General features: G+C 40.5%; 1 protein-coding gene across 4 annotated transcripts in view; it reads left to right on the plus strand.

The window, feature by feature from the left end:
• DSE (dermatan sulfate epimerase) overlaps positions 1-19956 on the plus strand; it is a 56850-nt gene that overhangs the window by 11591 nt on the left and 25303 nt on the right. For 3 of the 4 annotated variants that reach the window (XM_015559527.1, XM_006756886.2, XM_015559528.1), the window contains one exon: positions 14674-15142. In XM_015559527.1, the coding sequence (XP_015415013.1) occupies positions 14727-15142 (416 nt within the window). In that variant the 5' untranslated portion in view covers positions 14674-14726. Of the gene's footprint in view, positions 1-14673; positions 15143-19956 lie in introns of those variants that run through there. The other variant, XM_006756889.2, reaches the window with a different exon arrangement.

A 19956-nucleotide genomic window follows, 5' to 3' on the forward strand; every position in this document is an offset into this window, starting at 1 on the left:
CTCTCCCTTCCTTCACATGACATTCTTCCTGTGTGTGTGTGTGTGTGTGTGTGTCTCCAAATTTCCCCATTTTATAAAGACATCTGTCATATTGGATTAGGGGCCCATCCTACTCCAAGTGACTTTGGCTTTACTAATTATATCTACTATGACCTTGGTTCTACATCAGGTCACATTATGAGGTATTAGATATCAGAACTCCAACATGTGAATATTTGCAGGACATAATTCAACCCACAACAGACTCAAAGTCAGATCTTTTGAGTATCCCACACTCTGACCAGGGTGTGCTGAAAGGATTGTAGAAAAGAGGAATCTGTAGGTTTATGTGAGAAACAAGGCCCTTCCATCTCCTGTTTTCCTAGACCTGAACCATCCCCCCAAAAGTCACAGCAGTGGACATGTCACAGCGGGCCTTGGGATGGCGGTGTGCTCCCTGCCTCCTGAAAGGATCTGTTTCTTCTTCTTTCCAACATGGCATTCTCTGAGACTTCTTTCCATTTTGCCGGGGTTCTTGTCCCAGCATCAAGAAGGGTTCAGGAATCTGGAGAAGGGGCTGTGTGTAAATGACATAGGAATCCAGAGACTAATAAAGAATCCGGAGACGAAATATAATTTTGAAAGGCATTGGGGGTCAGAGGAGCTTAGCTAAAGGAGCTAAGATCCAAGATCGTAAGTCTAAGGTCTTAGGTTCTCTCATGGTCCTCAGGACCCCATGCTTTTTATTAACACGATTTGTCCTGAGGCAAGGCGGAGAGATACACTTCAAAGGGTATATGTACAGAAACATTGTCAGAATGGGGGAATTAGCCTATGGCTGTTAAAGTGTCTGGCCAGTAGGAGGCAATAACATGTAGATTAAGATGCCCTTTAACTGTCTGGCAGCCACAATCAACTTAATGTATCCTATTCAGGTTTGGGGAAGTGCCTTTAGCCATTCCCAGATGCACGTGACTACATGTGTGACAACCCTGTTGAGTCCCCAAGTCTCATCAACCTTTTGATGAAACTCTTGAAATTATGACATGCTGGAACTGGTCTACAACACCATTTGGCATTGGAGATACAGAGATAAAGATAAGTTCAGGGACATTATACTTGCACTGGTAAATTTCAATCCTCTCTATAAATTTGGATGCTATATCACTGTCCCAAAGTGTAGGTAATAAAGGAAGAATTGAATGCTTTTGGAAAGAGGCAAAAATCTGAAGTATCAATGGTAAGGATTTCTCTGAGGAGGCAAATGGAGATGAATAAGTGGTTGATATGCTGCTATAAGCTAAAATAGAAGCTGATGCCTCTCAAGTGTAAATTAAGGATTGAGGTAGAATGGGATAGAGGTGCCTAAGTCACTGAGGAAGTTAGAAATACCCCCAAATGATGAGTTACCTGTAAAGATTAAAAAAGGTACAAAGACAAATGGTGATTTTTAAGTGAGGAAAGTGCCAGGAGAGTCGATCCTAGAGTCACTCAGAGGACCAGGGTGGCCCCAGGAATTGAAGAGGCTGGCTCCGTCTTGCGTGTGGGTTGGGGAGAGTAAAATTCGGTCTCTGTGGAAAAGCACAACAGAGGATAAGATGTCACTGAAAGAGTCAAAATTACTTCATCAAATCTTTAACTTGGAAGGATCTTAAATGGCATCTGGTTCCCTCTCCTGCCCCCATTTAACTCAGGAATCGCCTGGCAGAAGGCCTTCTGGTCGCTACATTCATTTAGGACAAGACATGAGAAGAAAGTTTAAAAATTTTAGAATTAGTATGAAAGCAGTTTCCTCCAGCATAGATGAAGAGAATTCCATCAGATTTGACCAAAAGAAGTAGCCAGGTGGAATTTGGCTGTCAGCAGAGATGGGGCGGAATGGGCAGGATGGATAGAGAGAGAGGCCTAGGTTAGGAGAGGCAACGAATGGGGCAAACGCTCCCAGGGCAGGATGTTAAAGACAGTGAAAGGCAGGCAGATTCACCAAGACAAGGGTGTAGACTCCCAGTTAAACATTTGTGACCTTGAACATGCACGTAGACATTAAATATCTGGCCATGTTTCAAGCGCTGAGTTGGGATATGTCTGGTGGGAGCATGTTTTTTGGCCTGTGGACCTGTGGCCAGCAGTTCAGAGTTTATGCTTTTGTTCTTCCCATAGTGCATGGTCTCCAGCATTCTAGTAAAGCATTTTCCTCAGAAATTCTTTCCTGACTAATAACTCTTTATAGACTATGGAAACTCAATGCAATAAAGTTTTTAGCACAAAATAACAGGAATGGTATAGGTACCAAAGAAATAATAACTCATTAAAGCATCCTTTTTCTTTTGAATTCTGTAGCTAAAAGAAATGTTAGCAGTATAGCACACAGACATGAGTAAATTACATAATAGATTATAAGATTAAGAAGGTTATAAGTACTATGAAGAAAAATAACCCAGGAGGGAGTTAGGGAATGGTGGTGTCTGTGCATGGTAAGGGTGTAATTTAAATAAGATGGTCTTGGCTAGCCTCGCTGAGAAAGTGTCATTTAAGCAAATACTTAAACGGGCTGAGGGAGCAAGCCATGTGGATGTCTCGGAGGACAAGCACAAGTGGTGCTGAGGAGGGAGGACTCCTCACTGTACAAGAAAAGCAAGGAGGCCACACAGGGCAAGGACAGGGAAAGACACGGAGAGTTGTGGGCCGTGAAGGCAGAGAGGTAACAGGGCCAGACCATGTAGAGCCTTGACAGCTATTGTCAGCACCTTGGTTCTTACTCTGAATCGGATGGGAAGCCACCAGAGCGTTTTAAACAGAGCAGTGATATAATCTGGATTATAATTGGGCAGGATGGCTCTGGCCCTGATGTTGAGAATGACTAGCGAGAGGAAAGGGTGAAGGCAGAGAGGGTAGTGCTGATGCTCTTGCAGTAATTCAGGCAAGACATGGTGTGGTGTGGCTTAGGTCGTTCCTGGCTGGATTCTGGATGTCTTTTGAGGATGGAGTCAACAGAATGCGCTGATGGTTTGGAAATGGAGACAGAGCAGGGAAGAGAAAGGGGGGCAGTTTGGGGAGCATGTGAGGATGATATGCTGGCAGGATTGGTTGCCAGCAACTGAAATGAGGAAGTCTGAGAAGGCAGTGCCTGCATCTTTGGGTCTGTGTGTCATTGTTTTACAAACCAAATTTGTGGTGTTCTGAGTTTTTCTTATGATTCATAAGAGGACGTTTGGGAAGTACTCAGGGGTTTTGATACCAAAGAATTATGATCTGTAAGAAAAAAAGTATATACAAAAATGTTTATGTATGTGAAAGGCAGCAAAAAAAGTAAATTTGTCATTGGTGGGCATTTGAAGATTAAAATGGAAGAATGCTGGAGTATAAGGAATGAACGAAAAAGAGCTTCCTGTATAGTTCTGAAAGCATCACTCCGTATGTGCTCATCCAGTAAATAAGTTTCCTGTTTTATGTCAGATGTGCTATAAATGTAGGTTTAATGCCAGCAAATTACTTTCCCATGAAATGCTTCTAAGTCTTTTGCCTCATATCTGTGTATTTCATTTTTAGATAATGTCTAAAGCTTGTAAGCAATTTGTAAGTCCAGCATATTCATTCCGCTGTGTATTTTGCTCCAAGAGTAATGTCCTTGGACAGAATCTTTTTTCTGGGTATAAGTCAGAAAAATAACAAACATTGGGTGAAGAGAAGGATTTGGTGAAAAATACCACATTTTCTATTCTCATGGGACAAGAGTTAGTTAGGGCAAGAGTCTCATAATTCTAACAGGAATTTAGATGATTGGACTAAAAATGAAACTCAAAGTCCCCAACTCCACCTTTGGGCTCAGTGAGTCACTAGAAGGATTCACAAAAAACTGTTGCAGTCAGGTTTAATACCACCACAGGGAACAGACGGAAGTCAGCAGAGGGAACGGTGCACAGGGCAGACGAAGCCCGGGAGAAACCAAGCACAGCAACTGCGACAGCACGTGCAGAGCCCCAGCGTGGTGTCCTGGGCTTTTACGGAGTTCAGTGATGCGGCCATGCAGCGCCTGCGTGACTGACTTCAAATCCTAGACTCCCACAGCAAAGATAGCAGTTTATCATAAATCATATTTAGTATAAACTGTCTGATCAAACTGGTACCGTATGGCTCAAGGCCTCAGTTATACAAAAACGAAACAAAACAACAACAACAAAAATCTCCAAACAAGCAGAATATTACAGGGGCTCTAAGCTCAGCTCCCCTGAGTTAGACTAGGGCCAGTACTGAAGGCAGGCCTATCTTAGAAATGTGCAGTGTTTGCACAATAGGCCTGCTGTGTTAACCCTTTCCTGTCCAGCATGGTAGGGCCTTGAATATGGATAGTATCAGTGCTTCTTAGAGTCATTACCATCAGGGGTGAACTGACAGGACCTGATCCTGGAGGAGATGATATGAGGACATACCCAAAATATATAGTTTTGGCTAAATTCATAAATGCATGAACCGGAGTAGATTGCATATAAGAGATTAAACATGTTTGGTGGTACTTTGTCTAAAAAACCTGTAATTGATGTCTTGACTCATCCCACAGAAGTTTGCAACTATTGGACTAGGAGAACAGAGGAATATGTGGTATTGACTGGCGTCAGGAAAGAGGTAGAAAAGAGGAAAGGTAGCCTGGAAGCTGACGTTAAGGCGGAGGAATTGGCTCATGGGACTATGGAGCCTGAGAAGTCCTGGTGTAAGTTCCAGTCGAAAGGCAGGAGAAGACTGATACTCCATCTCAGGGAGGGAGGGTGGGGGGATGGTAAAGGCGAGGGGTGGGGATGAAGGTGGGGAGGGGGTAGACAGAGAGAATGCTCTCCTTGTGGTGTATCAGTGAGTTTGAGCTCTGTCTATAAATTTGGTTAATGAAGAAATAGTATTAGATTGGAAGACTTTTCTCCTCCGATGTGTTCAGTACCTTGGAATATGTATCTTGAAAGTTGTCAGTGTGCAGTGGAGCAGGAAGAAGGAGAAACCTCTTGGCATCAGTACTTTGTGTTTGTCAAAATATTTGGTATTTTTAGTCTCTTGAGAGTCTTCCAGGGTGTGAATGCACAATACACTGGATCTGTTTTTTATGAGCACTTCCTCCTGGTAGCATGGTGCACTTCCGTTGGGTGGGAACGACCTTGGGGTTCTCCTTGAGAATGTGATGATGCTTCTGCAAGCCCTCATTGAACACTGCAAGTCCGAAGCTCCCTTGTGTGGCTTTAAGTGTCCCCGGTAGTTGAAGATCACAGAAACCCTGTGAGGAAGGTATTACTATTTCACCTTCTACAGCGGAGAAAGCAGGGACATAGCTAGGGATGTCGTGTTCTTGGGATTCAAACCCTGGAAGTCTGGCTCCAGCTGGTGCCCTCAACCACTAATCATGTTCTGAGATGAACGATGGTTAACTAGTATTTTGAGGGAACACTTGGCAGAAAGTGGTGTTTTGTAGGTGTCATCTCATTTAATCTCCCAACCAGTCTATAACACAAATGCCATTTTTATCTTCCCTTTAAATGAGGGATGAGGCTTACGGGGTTAGCTTGTTTGAAGCCATTCAGTGGTGAAAAAAGCCATTCTGGCCTCTGTGCCCGTCCTCTGAGCCACCTCACCATCTGCCCTCGTGACTCTATGGCAGGGAGAAAAGTTTTACTTTTGTTTTCATAAGCATTTCATGGTTTAGCTTAACTGTTATTTGAAACTGTGATGTTATATTTAGCTATTGGCTTCATTATCTCTATGCATCTTCTTCTCTGTGCTTTATTATTTTGTCAGTAATGCCAGAAAAGAGTGTTTTCATGCTTTACGCTCTTGCTGAGAAAGCTATAGGTGGTTTCTCAGACCCTTCCAGAATATCTTTGGTTACTTACTGCGTAGAAAAAATTTGAAAACAAAGATTGTTAATTTTCTTTTGGGGCTAGGCACAGTAAGTTAAATAAATGGCTCTGGACTAAGGGAGACATAACTTTTAACTTTAATGCCAGACAGTAATGCAAATACTGCAGTTAAAAACACCACCACCAAAACCTCAGAAACGCCAGTTTCCTTGATGTTTTTATCCTATAGTTACTAGTATTTAGGGCAGAGCATAGTTTTTCTTGTTTACTTTGTGTTCTCTGACTAGCAGATTTCCTATATTTAATAGCTGGTAAAGTCATAGCTGAATCAATTAATATTTATAAGAAATTCTTACCCCCAACATAGGGATTGATATTCTAATTCTGAAAATCAGTACATTGGAAAAGTTAATACCTATGCTTCAAATACTACTTTTGAAAAGATTGCGAATACCAAAAATAGTTATACTTAACATTAAATTATTCTGATAAAAAGATCAGAATAAAATATTCTGAAAATACTTTAGGATATTGTACTCCAACACCATGTGGAAAATCAATTAAATATGTAACAAGGAAGTATGAATCAGATGCCCAAGTGTTAGACTGCTCGATAAGCTAGAATTTACTTATATCTTCGATAGTCTAACCATTTCATTTTCTCCCATCCCTTGTAAAGTAAAATTAAGTACTCCAGTAGTTGCATCAGTGACTTTGCAGACTCCCCACCTCTACCCTGCTTTCTCTTTGGCTCCATGAAAATGATACAGATTTAACTTCCTTTCTACATTTCCTTAGGCAATCACTCTCTCAAAAGCTGGATCTTTAATGGTTCTTAGTTTTGTAACAGTGTGCATCAGGCCAAAGCTCTACTACTCAATGCCTCCAGTTTGATATCCACTACATTACTCCTTCAAGTAGTCTCTGGTGAATGGGAGATGGAACAAACCTTCAGACTTGACACCGGAAACTATGTATGGCCGTTTTAAACTTACTTCAGATTCATTATTCTTCTCATAAGAGAAAGTTATACAACTATCATTGTTGATGTAGTAAAGAAATGAGTTTCAGATGTCTTAGAAGACAGTATGGTACCTGCAGGAAAACTTCCTTGGGCTCAATGTAGAAATGTTCTTGGACTGCACAGAGCTGCACTTAAACTTACAAACCTAACCCGCAGTTTCTCAGTGTGGAGTGTGGAGGTGATGAACACCATCATTATACAGTGTGGTTTTGCTGTGTGGGTTCAGGGTTATAATTACTCCCTCAGTAGTGTGTGTAAATTCTTGGGGGTTCCGTCTGGTATAATTTCATATTGTGGATTTTTGTTTGGAAATGACTTTTTAGGGAGATATAATTCATTTCACCCTTAAGTAAGGAAACAATAAGCCCTCAGTAAAAGGCACTTTCATTTTGATTAAGAGCCCTTGGTTTTAAAAAATTTTCTTTTTTTGGCCGAGTCCACAGACTTTACACATCAGGGAGTATAATTTTAGGGAATGATTGTATAGTACCCAAACCATATGTTTTCTTAGGATTTGACATATTTAAGAATAATGCTCGATTTATTTCACTACAAAAATTTACCAAGAAAACAAAGTTTATTTTGCTATTTAAAAAAATTACTTTTCAAAAAATTATTCTAAATATACATTTAATAAAATTGAAATAGAAAAGCCAGGAGAACTTTTAAAATGTGTACCTTCTATTAGTTAAAATATGCGGAAACAGTGAGGTTAGTATGTATGAGACGACCATGGCAAGATGTTTCTCAAATACTTGGGAATAGGGTTTCTCTGAGAGTTAAATCCTAAAATAGATCAGAGAAGGAAACGGGCATCTCTGTTAGGATATATAGAGTTCCCAGGCCATCAGAGTTTTTCTAAAACCAGATTGGAGGCTTAAAGAGGGAGGGAACTTGGGTTTCAATGAAAGCATGAACAGGGAAGGAGGAGTTGTAGATGCTAACTTCTACGGTGTCTACACATTTTTCAGGGGAGAAGGTATGATGTCAGGGACGTTCAGCTGCCTCGTCTGTTGGATTGTTTTATAGGTATGGGTGGGAGGCATTTGACTGTCCTAATCATGTAACTAATTCCTGGGCCATCCATTGGGGGTGGCAAACTGGAGCAGCTACTCTTGGGTGAGCTTGGTGGGGGTGGTGGCAGGAGCTGTAGGGATGTACATTTGCTCTTCTTTCCTAAATGTCATTACAAGTTAATTTTTAAAATGTTGTTTTTAATGGTATCCCAGATGCTGACAGTACAGCTTCCGTTCAAATGCAGTTATGGTGGTGATCTTGACTGGTTAAGCTGCCCCAAGCCTAAGGCTCTTCCCACTGTCTTTGTTCTGATTCCTGTTCCCCAGGCAATTATCTAATTTTACTTCCTGTGCAGTGTTACGACAATATTTCCCAATCTGCATGATCATTGTATTTCTCATAAATGAATGCAGACATTTTGGTTCTATTTATCTTGAGGGAGTAGAGTTTCAGTTTTATTAACATTGCAGAGCATCTCCTAGGCTGATCAGCTGAGGTGTTGATGACAGCGACTGAAACAAGACTAGACCCTGGATTGAGGTTAGCGCAGTGGTCAGCAAACCGTGGTTGACAAGCCACATGCGGCTCTTTGGCCCCTTGAGTGTGGCTCCTCCACAAAATACCACATGCGGGTGCGCACGTACAGTGCGATTGAAACTTTGTGGCCCACATGCAGAAGTCGGTTTTCAGCCTGGGCTAGTCTATTTTGAAGAAGTGGAGTTAGAAGAAGTGGGGGGTGTCGGTTGGGAACGTACCTCAATCAGATTGAGGACGTTTTTAGCAAAGGCCAGCTTAGGAGTACCCTAATTAAGTTGATAACAATGTACCTACCTATATAGTTCTAAGTTTAAAAAATTTGGCTCTCAAAAGAAATTTCACTCATTGTACTGTTGATATTGGACTCTGTTGACTAATGAGTTTGCCGACCGCTGGGTTAGCTCATCAATTCTGGCAAGGGCAGCAGGTGTCCCCCAAGTACTCACGTCCCTTCCATAATATAAATTCATTACTTGGAAACAGCCAGAGATTGTAATATTTCCCAGCCCCTTTATATCACTTGGCCTTTCTTTTGAAAGAATACAGCAAGAAGCAGTCGCCTTTTGTACACTGGCCATGGGAAACAGTCAAACTCAGATACAGCAATAGTTTATTTTGTTGTTACTCTTTTCTTCTGGGGCAAAACCGCCAACGAATACTTGAAAATATTCAAGGGTCGTATGCTTTCCTTCCTAGTGAGTGTTGAGCTTACTGTGAATGATGTGTTCAAGAGTCAGGAGTATTGTGTTCAAGTTGTAGCTGTCTCCAAGTGGCATGACCTTGCCCTAGTCTGTTAACATCTCTGATTCTCTTGCTTATAATATTCTTTTTCTTTCAAAGAAAATATTTTATGGGTAGGTTAGTACAATTTTACATTTCTAAAACTTCTTCCCTTTTATTAAAAATTACAAATGTTTATTGAACTCTTGCTTCATATCAAGGTCTATGATAAGTGTACTTAATCTTCCTCTTAGGTTGGAATCATTTTATGAATGAGAGAATAGAAACTTTGAGACCAGAGTCAGTTGATCAAAACTATTAGACAGCCTGTCCAGTGTTGCTCAGTGGTTGAGGGTCATGCACCAAGAGGTTGCAGGTTCGACTCCTGGGCAGGGCACGTGCCCTGGTTGTAGGATTCCCCTGTGGTGGTCATGCAGAAGGCAGCCAATTGATGTTTCTCTCATTGATGTTTCTATCTATCTCTCCCTCTATCTTCCTTTTTCTCTAAAAATCAATAAAAACATTTAAAAACAAAACAAAAGTAGTAGCACAGCTGGGATTATACTCATGTGTGCCCAACTCAGCACGTTTTATGTTAGACTTTGGCACATATTAGTAAAGGGTTTAGGCGAATATTAGAAAAGGGTTTTTAAGCCATCTTAACTTGGGATATGTTTTACTTTATACAAGGTGATTTCTCTCTTCCATTCTTATGCATTCTATATTTAAAAATTTTTTAAATTATGTTTTAATACTTTCTATATTTTCTAAAGCCAGAGGAATTGAAAGAACTTTTGTACTACTATGCTTTCATTTTTAAACAATCCCAGACCACTTGGAAACCCACTTCATTTTTGAAATTTGATGGACTAATCTAGTTTTCAGTTCTTTTCACTTTCATACTCTTTCTGTGCTTTCCTTGCGTAGGGATGGCAGAAATGTTGTTGAATTGTTAAATATTTGGTTACAGGAAAGGACCTTGGCTTAGGATTTAGGAAATTCGGGTTCTAGTTCTGCCTCTGAAGTTTAAGATACTGAATAACAGCATGTAGTAACTCTTAATACTGTTTTGCCACATTAACTTATTGTAAATAAAAGATCAAATATGTGAAAAGCATTTCACAAAAAAATTTCTCTCTGTGTCAGAAATCATAATAGCTACAGTGGACAGTTGGAACCAGAACTAAAGCAAAATAATTTTAGGTTTATTGTTGTTGTGTAAGGACCTGCTTAAGATTTGGACATCTTGTTAAATGCTTGTTATAGCCTTTGGCTTGGCCGAAGCAAAATGCCAAACTAGGATTATTGTGGATAGATGACCAAATTGCTATCTGAATTATTTTGTAGTGACAGGTTAATTCTTAAAGGACTATATTCTATTAATTAATTAGGTCTAAATTAGGGAATGCTTTGCTCTCTGAGCTTTGTAGAGGGAGACAAAAGAATGGGAAAGAAAACTGGATTGGGAAAGCTAGCCTATTGTAGTGGAGGAGAAGAGGAATGACTCTTGGAGGAAATGGGGCCTAATGGAGTCTTTCAGAAACATCCTGAGAACTGAATTATGGGTAAACTGTATTATTAGAGTCGGCTGCGGAGGTCACCTGTGCTTTTGCCATATTGAAAATGCCATGCTCTTTCTTGAGCTGGGCCAAGTGCAACTTAAAGATTTAAGTGAGTTGGCTCTGCTCGTCTGCAACGCAATGAACGAGGTGGAAAATGCCTTGAGAGATCACCCACAGACATCTGAAAGTACAGAATGCTTTGTCCAGGGGAGAGAGAGTGTGTGTGTGTGTGTGTGTGTGTGTGTGTGTGTGTGTGTGTGTGTTGTGGTAGGGGGAGTTGGCCATTCTGGTAAACTCATTTGCCTTTAATGGCCATTGTTTCACTCAGCATTCCCAGTACCTCCCAGAGTTCAGTCATTAGGTCATCACCTTCAACAAATTTTGCCTTATCCATTTACTTAAAAAAAAAACACACACACACACACAACACAGACCACAAACTTTTAATACTTAAACATATCAGAAATAAGAACTTTATATGTCTGTTGAAATTTCACGTTTGTTGTGCTATAGTTTTTCCTAATGAAATAAGTAGGTCAAATTAGCATAAGACCAGTCCATCTGTAGTCCACCTAAAATTATCTTGAGGAATGTTCCTTTCATCTAATTTTAGCTCTTCTCTTTACAGAGTGGGTCCACAGGATGCCAGGGTAGAGGTCAAAGGGGAAACCCAAAGACTGCAGATAAGGGCTTTTGGATGGAATTTTCTAGATCAACTTAAGCTGGTAGATGGGAATTAGGTTTCCCTGTAGGTTATCAGACTAAAGCAAGTTTGAGTTAGACTTTAGTTAGGTTTAATTTTTTTCCTTTCTTTCTTTTTTTGGGGGGGAAAAAACACAATACTTTTTAGGCTGTAGGAGTTTCTAGATCTTATGTTTCCCTCTGTGGGTTTCCTAGCAGACTTTTTTCTGAAAAATTCTAAACTTGGGTTGGCTTCAAATAAGAGGAACTAAGGTTTCTTCTTGTTGATTTTAGCGATCATATCTACCCTGCCAGCTCTAAGCCCGGGAGTTAGCTCAGTTCAGCCAGAGTTTATGAGCTGCCTTTTCTGTGTCAGGCACAGTGCTTAGCCCTGCGATGCAAAGAGGAAGCTATGGTCCTGTCTTCTGTGAGGCGCAGCAATAAACAGCCAAAACAACCCAACGCAATACAGCTACGTGCTAGATACAGCAGAAATTAGCTCTTTGGGTAGAGCAACAAGGGCCTTAAAAGCTGGGAGAGCACTGGGGGCTGGGCACGTGGAGTGTGATATGAGGGGGGCAGCGCACAACTTATTCCGCGATGAATGCTGTGGGTTTTATTCTCCCCAGGCAGTCTTCATCGAAGATCATTCTGCAGAATTTCTGTGGGCTCTGCCTTAGCCCACATGGAATTCCAACAAGAATTAACCTTTTACATGTGCGGTAACGCACAGCCTTGCTGCCCTGACACCCTCACATGAATTTGAAGCAATAACTAGGGAACCTTCAGTTGGCATATTGAGATGGCATCATTCCCAAAACAACATCTTAATGAGGTTCTGTGCCTCAGAAGCAACTCTCCTTGTTTAAACACTACTCGGGCACAGCCTACCCAACGGGAAGCAATGTGGCAGAAGTGGCTGGGCTCAGAGTATGAGTCTGAGTATGTGAGGGACTGTCTGGAGCAGCCTTGACTATGTCAATGACCCTGGACCTGGCTAGGGGATTATATGCCTAAGGAAAGAAAAAAAGCTTAAAACCAATCAGCCTTAAGCACCTTTAGGGAATGTTTGTAGAGAGTCTGAAATAGGGAATTTCTAGTCTACACATAGCTATTACTCCACCCACCCCATAACCCAAGTCACCCCCTACTAGAACTTGAGGTACACATTCAAACACCAGTAACAGACAGATCTTCTGTTCTATGCATGTAAGAGTCAGTTAAAGGAGAAACTTCTAACCCATCCTCACTCTGGCTACCTAAGCCCCCACAGTGTTCATTGTATTGATGCCTGCATTCAATCTTAGACTTTGGGGGATTTAATATATACAGGCTTTTAAAAAATTTGTTAGCATGATTGTCCTCTGAAAAGAGCAAGAAATAAACCCGGGGTTGGGGGAGGGGCAGTGGGGACTCAGCATTACTTCAGACCCAGCCACATCTCTCTGTTGCCAGAGAACCACACCCCTTCTTAGACAACCTCAGCCGATTATTTCTTTTGGCCAGGGCTCTGACCTTGAAGGATCCAGACAGCCGCCTTGAAGCTTTGGGTGCTAGACATAATATGGGCAGAGTCCTAGAGTTATTTCTCTTTTATATATTTTATTTAGCATGCCTATACTGATTTTTTTTTAATTCACCACAAATTCTCCTCTTGAGGTAAATCTAAAATGCTTTACCAAACCACTGCCATTGATGTCATTACGGTACAGAAAGTCTAAAGCACATTCAGAAATATAAAGAATGCTAGGACTTACGGCAGCATCCACAGGGGATGCCACATTGCCCTTCTCTTGGAGAGCCAGCAAGTTGGGAATCTGGATTGATCTCTGATGTGTGTTAAATCCTTGGTTTCCTTTCTTCTGAATGTGCTGAGACAGTTTTTTCTTGGAAAAATAGTTGATGTTCAGCTGGGGAGGTTGATTTTTCTCCATCAGTTTTTCCCTTTAATAATTGAAAACTACTGTTCATTATTTACATAAAACTGTCTTTTACTGATCTGCTTTCTATAACCTTTCCCCTCTGAAGAATTTTAAGAATTCCCTGACATTGCTCTAGGGGATTTAATGTGTGCTTTATCCCAGATGTGAGACATAGACTAGGACTAGGGTGAGGTTCCTTTTTTTTTATGTTCCCACATTTGAAAGACATTCTTTTAACCTGTGAGCAAAGCTGCCACTGGGAAAAAAAAAAGACTTTTAAGGAAATTAAGTAGTTAAAATATGTGAGTTTCATTTAAATGTCTGACTTACTGAATGAAACCAAAATCCCATATGCAAAATGGAAAAGTAGACAGTAGCTTCAAATAATAAGGGGAGAATGCCCATGTGTTATTCTAGCCTTTTGATTCTGGGATCTTGTTTTCTGAATGAAGGCGTGTCAGCTTCCAGTCCCAGCAAGTCCCGGCCAGGTCTTGCCCTCATGCTCATGCTCGTGCTGTCAGCCCCGGGGTCGCGCGGGCCCAGCAGACGTTTTCCCTGCTTTTGTCTTCTCTGTCCCACCTTCTGCGGGCGCAGTGAGGGTGTTTAGCTTTACTCGTAATAGTTTGTCGGCTTGCATTCTTATAGATGTATTGATCCTAACCCCCAGTTCAGAATATAGAATGTTAGGGAGAGGTCAGAGTGAAGGAGGCCCTGCTAAGCAAGACAGGATTTTCCATTTTTTCCTAATGTCCATTCAGATTCCCAGATGGCATTTCACCACTAGCTTTTGGTGAATGTGGTTTTCATATTAGTGGCTAAAAAATAACCATCAAGCCTAAACTTTTAGCGTGACAAAAATGTGACAAGAATGCCTACTTACTGCAAGTGTTATACTGTTTTCCCAAGTCCAAAGTTCTGTTTTCCACAGTGTATACATGTCTGATGTATCGTACCTAATTAATTAAATAGCTGATTAATTGCCAAAACCGGTTTGGCTCAGTGGATAGAGCGTCGGCTTGCCGACTGAGGGGTCCCAGGTTCGATTCCGGTCGGGGGCATGTACGTGGGTTGCGGGCACATCCCCACTGGGAGATGTGCAGGAGGCAGCTGATCGATGTTTCTCTCTCATCGATGTTTCTGACTTTCTATATCTCTCACTTCCTCTCTGTAAAAAATCAATAAAATATATTTAAAAAAATAGCTGATTAATTGACTCTAAATTATTAGGTTTCAGTAAGTACATATCTTCCTAGTTCAAATTTCGTTGTATTAAAAAATATCTAAACTTTCAATCTTTGGACCTTTTCCTAGTGAGTTCACTACCTGCCCTATGCTTCTACTTTGCCGTGTTTCCTTGGTTGATGTGTCCTTCTTTTCTTGTTTTCCTCCTGCAGTATCTTTCGAAGATGGTTTGGCTGCCTTGGAGGTTTGGAGATCTGATGCCACGATGAGGACTCACACACGGGGGGCTCCCAGTGTGTTTTTCATAGCTTTACTCTGCTCCGTGTCCGCCTACATCACTGACGAGAACCCGGAAGTCATGATCCCCTTCACCAACGCCAACTACGACAGCCACCCGATGCTGTACTTCTCCCGGGCGGAGGTGGCGGAGCTCCAGCTCAGGGCCGCCAGCTCCCACGAGCACATCGCCGCCCGGCTCACCGAGGCCGTGCACACCATGCTGTCCAGCCCCTTGGAGTACCTGCCCCCCTGGGATCCCAAGGACTTTAGTGCCCGCTGGAATGAAATTTACGGCAACAACTTGGGTGCCTTGGCGATGTTCTGTGTGCTGTATCCTGAGAACATCGAAGCCCGAGACATGGCCAGAGACTACATGGAGAGGATGGCAGCTCAGCCTAGTTGGTAGATTTTTGTCTTTTTCTTCTTCCTGTATTAACTCTGCAATTTAAAGAAACGAGTTTATACTCAGATGAAATCTCAAGAGGCCAGATTTTCACCTACTTGTTTGTGTGTGCGCGCGCGCGCGCGCGCGCGCGCGCGCGCGCGCGCGCGCGCGCGCGCGCGCGCGCGCGCGCGCGCGCGCGCGCGCGCGCGCGCGCGTGTGTGTGTGTGTGTGTGTGTGAATGAAAGGACTTGTTATTTGTGTTGTCTGGCTTATCTAACGTCTATAGTTTCAAAAGGGCTAGTAACTTCCATGTTTAAAGTTAGAGGGAAAATATTTAGATACATCCTAACCAAAGAAAAAGTAATTTGTTGGATTGAGTGAACAGTAACATTTTGATTGTTGAGAATTTGTCTCACCTTGTTTAAAAAGTACACATTACTGTCATCTGGCTGTAGGTTCTGATTGACCCCCACCCCCAAGTGGTTCAATTTCTATGCAGCAAGAAATTTCAGGCAATTAAAATGTATTTTTATGATAGGAGCTAAAAGTAAATGTGATGGGATTATTTTGTAGTCTGTAAACAAGTTCTTATCCAGTTGCCAGCAAATTAGCCAAACCTGTAGGAAAACTAGTGTTGTAGTGTAATTGTGTAAGGAATTCGTATCTATACTAATCAAAGCCTATGTGGTTGTGACACCCTCATGCTGTGATGCCCTCATGCCGCAACAATCCATCACCAGGAGGCTGCATGCGCAGTGGACACGCACGGCTGGGCGCGGACTTGATGCTGCGTGTACAGTGCAGAGGCGGGACCCCCCGGCTCTGGCCTACCTCTTTGGGGCAATCCATCAAGGAGCCCCAGATGGGTGGGCGGGGCCTACTTCTTTAGGGTGATTAATTGTGGGGCTCCCGCACTGTGGGAGGGCACAGGCCAGGCTGGGGGAACCCACCCCCACCTGAGTGCACAAATTTCATGCACCAGCTCTCTAGTTATGTAATAATTTACTTTCAAAAATTCAAGATTTGAGGACAGACTTTCTCTCTCTTTTTGATTAGTTTAACTTTATTTGTTTATAATTTGTTTCCAAAAGATATGGATGAGTAGATTAAATTAGAGAATCTATGTAATCTTACTTAAGCTATGTCTTAACACATATGCATGGTTCAGTTACACTAAAAAAATGACAAACTACATGATATCCTTTTAAAATTACATAAACTGCTACTTGTCATAGGGCTAGAGAGAACTCATTGTTAAGTGCTTAGAACACTCAGTGAATGTATTTAATGCTGTGATGAATTAGATCTCCCATGAATTACATCTTGCATTTCATAGGGGTGAGGAGTGGTAGTTTCCAAGCTTCCTGAGTTTTGCCAATAGGGCAAAGTAACTTAATTCTTTCTAAATTTCTGCTAGTAAGGTAAAGACTGTTGTTTGCTTGTAGAGTTTGAAGGATTTTCTAGAATTTCTCAATGAAAAAGGTTATGGACGAGTTGTCATTAAATTCCTAACAGAGCTGATTTTTTAAGACTTCTTAGTTAGATATGTCTAGTCATTTTGAAGCTTTTATAATATTTTAGATAGAAAAGAACCTTTTTTAAAAAATTTTGTTTCATAGCTGAGCCATGTATGCAGTAGTTTCTGACTTTGGCACTAATTAACTGATCTTATTTTATTGACACCAAGAAAGAATATAAAAGATGTATGAAATTTTATTTGATAGTTGAGTTATAAGATTATATTATCACATGTTATAATTACCTGACATTGTGTAATTAGTTAAATCTGGCAAGCATCTTTATTTAGAAAGAAAACTTTGTTGTCTTATAAGGGTACTTTTTTTTAAAGCTCTCCTCACCCACCTTTTTTTTTATATACATAGTGAAATTTGACAGATTAAGATACTGGTGAAATTGTTCCAGAGATATAGTTACTGTAAAAAGTCATCCATTTGACCTCATAAAAGAGTAGTTGACTATGAAGTATCATTTCCTTAATGGAGATTATTTTAGCACAAATATAAAAACATTAAAAGAATGACTAGTGCAGTTTTATTTACTATAATATAAACATTCAGGCATATAAATGTCAGCTTGAATGAATGCTGTTAATAGAGAGGATTAGACTCTTATCATAAAAGGAGAATAACTGACTTTATATAAAAATGAAAAGTTTTACATAGTTTCTACAGGCTTAGATTTACTGGTTTTTGGAGATGTGTAGAAATTTACTAGAGGGCTAGTACTTTATTCATGGTAATATTGATAAAAATAGGTATAACCCTATGCCATTATCCAATAACGTGTAAACCAGTCTGTGACTTAATAGAACTGAACAAATTGACTTCTTTTGCTTGACCTCCTAGAAGATGAAGGTCACAAATTGAGAATTTACTTTTACATCTAGTTTCTAGCTCCAGAAGTGATCCTAGCATAAAAATTTGAGCTACTGGAACATTTTGTCTTGGCAAGTACTGTTACTAGGCTGTGTTTTTTAATCGTTTTGTGGAAATTTTAACTTTCTAAAAGCTGCCACACCTAATCCCTACACTCTTAAATTCTCATTTAAATTTGTAGTTGAACATAATCACTTTTTGACAATTTAAAACACTGTTAGATATTTTTCTAGTTCAACTATCTCTTTAAATCAACTAAATCATATGTCCCCATTATGCACAGAGAAGTATATTGTGTGTATGGTCATTGTCTTAGGATAGGTTCACATATCTTTGTTTTTTGGGGGATGAGGGGAGACTAATTCTTACTTACAAAAAATCAACAATCAGTAATTCATATTTTGGCATTTTTAAGTAAAGTGTTCTACAAGGCTTCATCAGACTTACTATATTCGCCATTTTCCTTAAAGCACATTCCTACTGTTACGAAAACCACTAAATTGTGTTCATTGACTTAATCAACAAACATTTATTGAGCATCTGTTGTATGTCATACCCAGTGCAGGGTGCTGGGGACTCAGAAGGGTTGCAAGCATTGGGTATTTGAAAGCTAAGCGAGAGCTATATCCTCTTCTCAGAAATGAGTGTAGGGTCCTTACGAACTCACCAGGTGCTTCACGTTGCACTCCAGTGCAGTGGAAAAGCACCAGGTCTGCAGTCCCACGGCCTGGATTGGAATCCCAGCTCCCCTTCTTCAGCTGTTTTACTTCAGACTAGTTTACTTGTTTGAGCCTTAGCGTTCTGATGTGTAAAGTAACAGTAACAGTGGTATCTACCTCATAGGGTTCTTAGGATTCAATGAGGTAAAGTACTTAGCACAGTTTCTGTCACACAGTAAATAAGAAAAATGACAACTATGATAATTATTGTTACTTAGCACTGGACCCTGTTTGGTTTATACTTTGGTATATGTAGGCTCTAAGGAATAGTATTTGTTTGGTATTAATTTGGAGACTTTACTCATTTTTGTTCAGATTGTTCTCAAAACTAGAACATCTGTGTAACTCATAAAATTTTCCTTTTGGCTTTATTGCATTAAAACTTTCAGCAGTGCTCCCCTGGGCCCTTCATGCATCTAAGAATCTGACGCTGTGCCAGTGAGGAAGGCTTACGGGAAAGGGACAACGATGTGTCTTTTGCCTGGTATTAGAAGGAACTATATCTGAGTTAAGTATGACTACAGGTGTATTCATGTGGTTCATGTCATTTGAATATTTTGTAAATAAAGATCTGAAAGACCATATATATAGATTCACTTATTTATGAACCTTGGGCCATTATAAAAGAAAAGCTAAATGGGAAATGTTACCTAATTCTACTGATGTTGTCATGTGTCCGATGTACTACAGAGTTGAAAGGAAATCTGATAGGTTGATGATGATGGTGGTGATTGATACCACAGAGATGAGACTGTTCTGTGTCGGCCTTCGCAGAGATGCCCACATCCTGTTGCAGAAGCTCTCTCCTTTGAACTGTCTTCTGCTAATGCTGAAACGTTCTTCATAACAATAAAAGTAACAGTACTTTAAGCTTGCTCTTAGTCCTAAAAATCAAATTTTAAAAGACATTTTAATCAATGTGTATAAAATGGCCAATTATTTTTCACACAACAAATAATATCTTTGATGTTTGAATGAAGCCCCTTCTCCCCCATAGATCTCATCTTCCACATGAGAGCTGGGATTTGGGTTGCAGTTGGCTCTGTGTTAGGTAAAAGCGTGGCCAGAATTCAATATGCAACCACTTTAAGTACACTTAATGAGCTGAGATCATAGATCTGGGGCTGGTAACAATACAAAATGCGTTTTATTGCACTTAAAATGAATTCACTTTTTTATATAATGTCACCTAGTTACTAGAACAAGTTCTGTGTTAGGCCAATTGGCACATGGAGGTATCCTCATTTATAAATGGTTGCTTTGTGCATTCAGTTCTGACATAGTTAAGAAAAAGAGCACAATTGATCTCCAAATAACTAAAAATCTTTCATCTTTTTCCCCCACTCAAGAGCTTAAACTTTAAGGTAGGAAAATAATAAAAGAAGTTCTTAGTGGAGATTTAAAGGGATGCCCATAAAGTCAATTTCTAGGATGAGTTTTTGGAGTCAGCACATAGTACTCTACTTTCCTAAAATTTTAAAAATATTTATGTATATTTTTATCTACTTATTTCTACTGTGCCTTTCCCTCAGAAGAAACATTAAGGAAACATAAAATACAAGAATCAAATTTGAAGTAGCTGGGAAAGAAAAGGAGGGATAAAAGGTTAGGGACATCAACTGGACTGGGAGTGAGACAGGAGCTGCAATGCTTCTTATATGCCATGGCCGGGCCACAGGTGGACCCTGAGATTTTTAGCAGCAAAGAAAGTAGGCT

This window comes from Myotis davidii, unplaced genomic scaffold, assembly GCF_000327345.1.
Source record: "Myotis davidii unplaced genomic scaffold, ASM32734v1 scaffold1534, whole genome shotgun sequence".
In the NCBI taxonomy this organism is placed as follows: Eukaryota; Metazoa; Chordata; class Mammalia; order Chiroptera; family Vespertilionidae; genus Myotis; species Myotis davidii.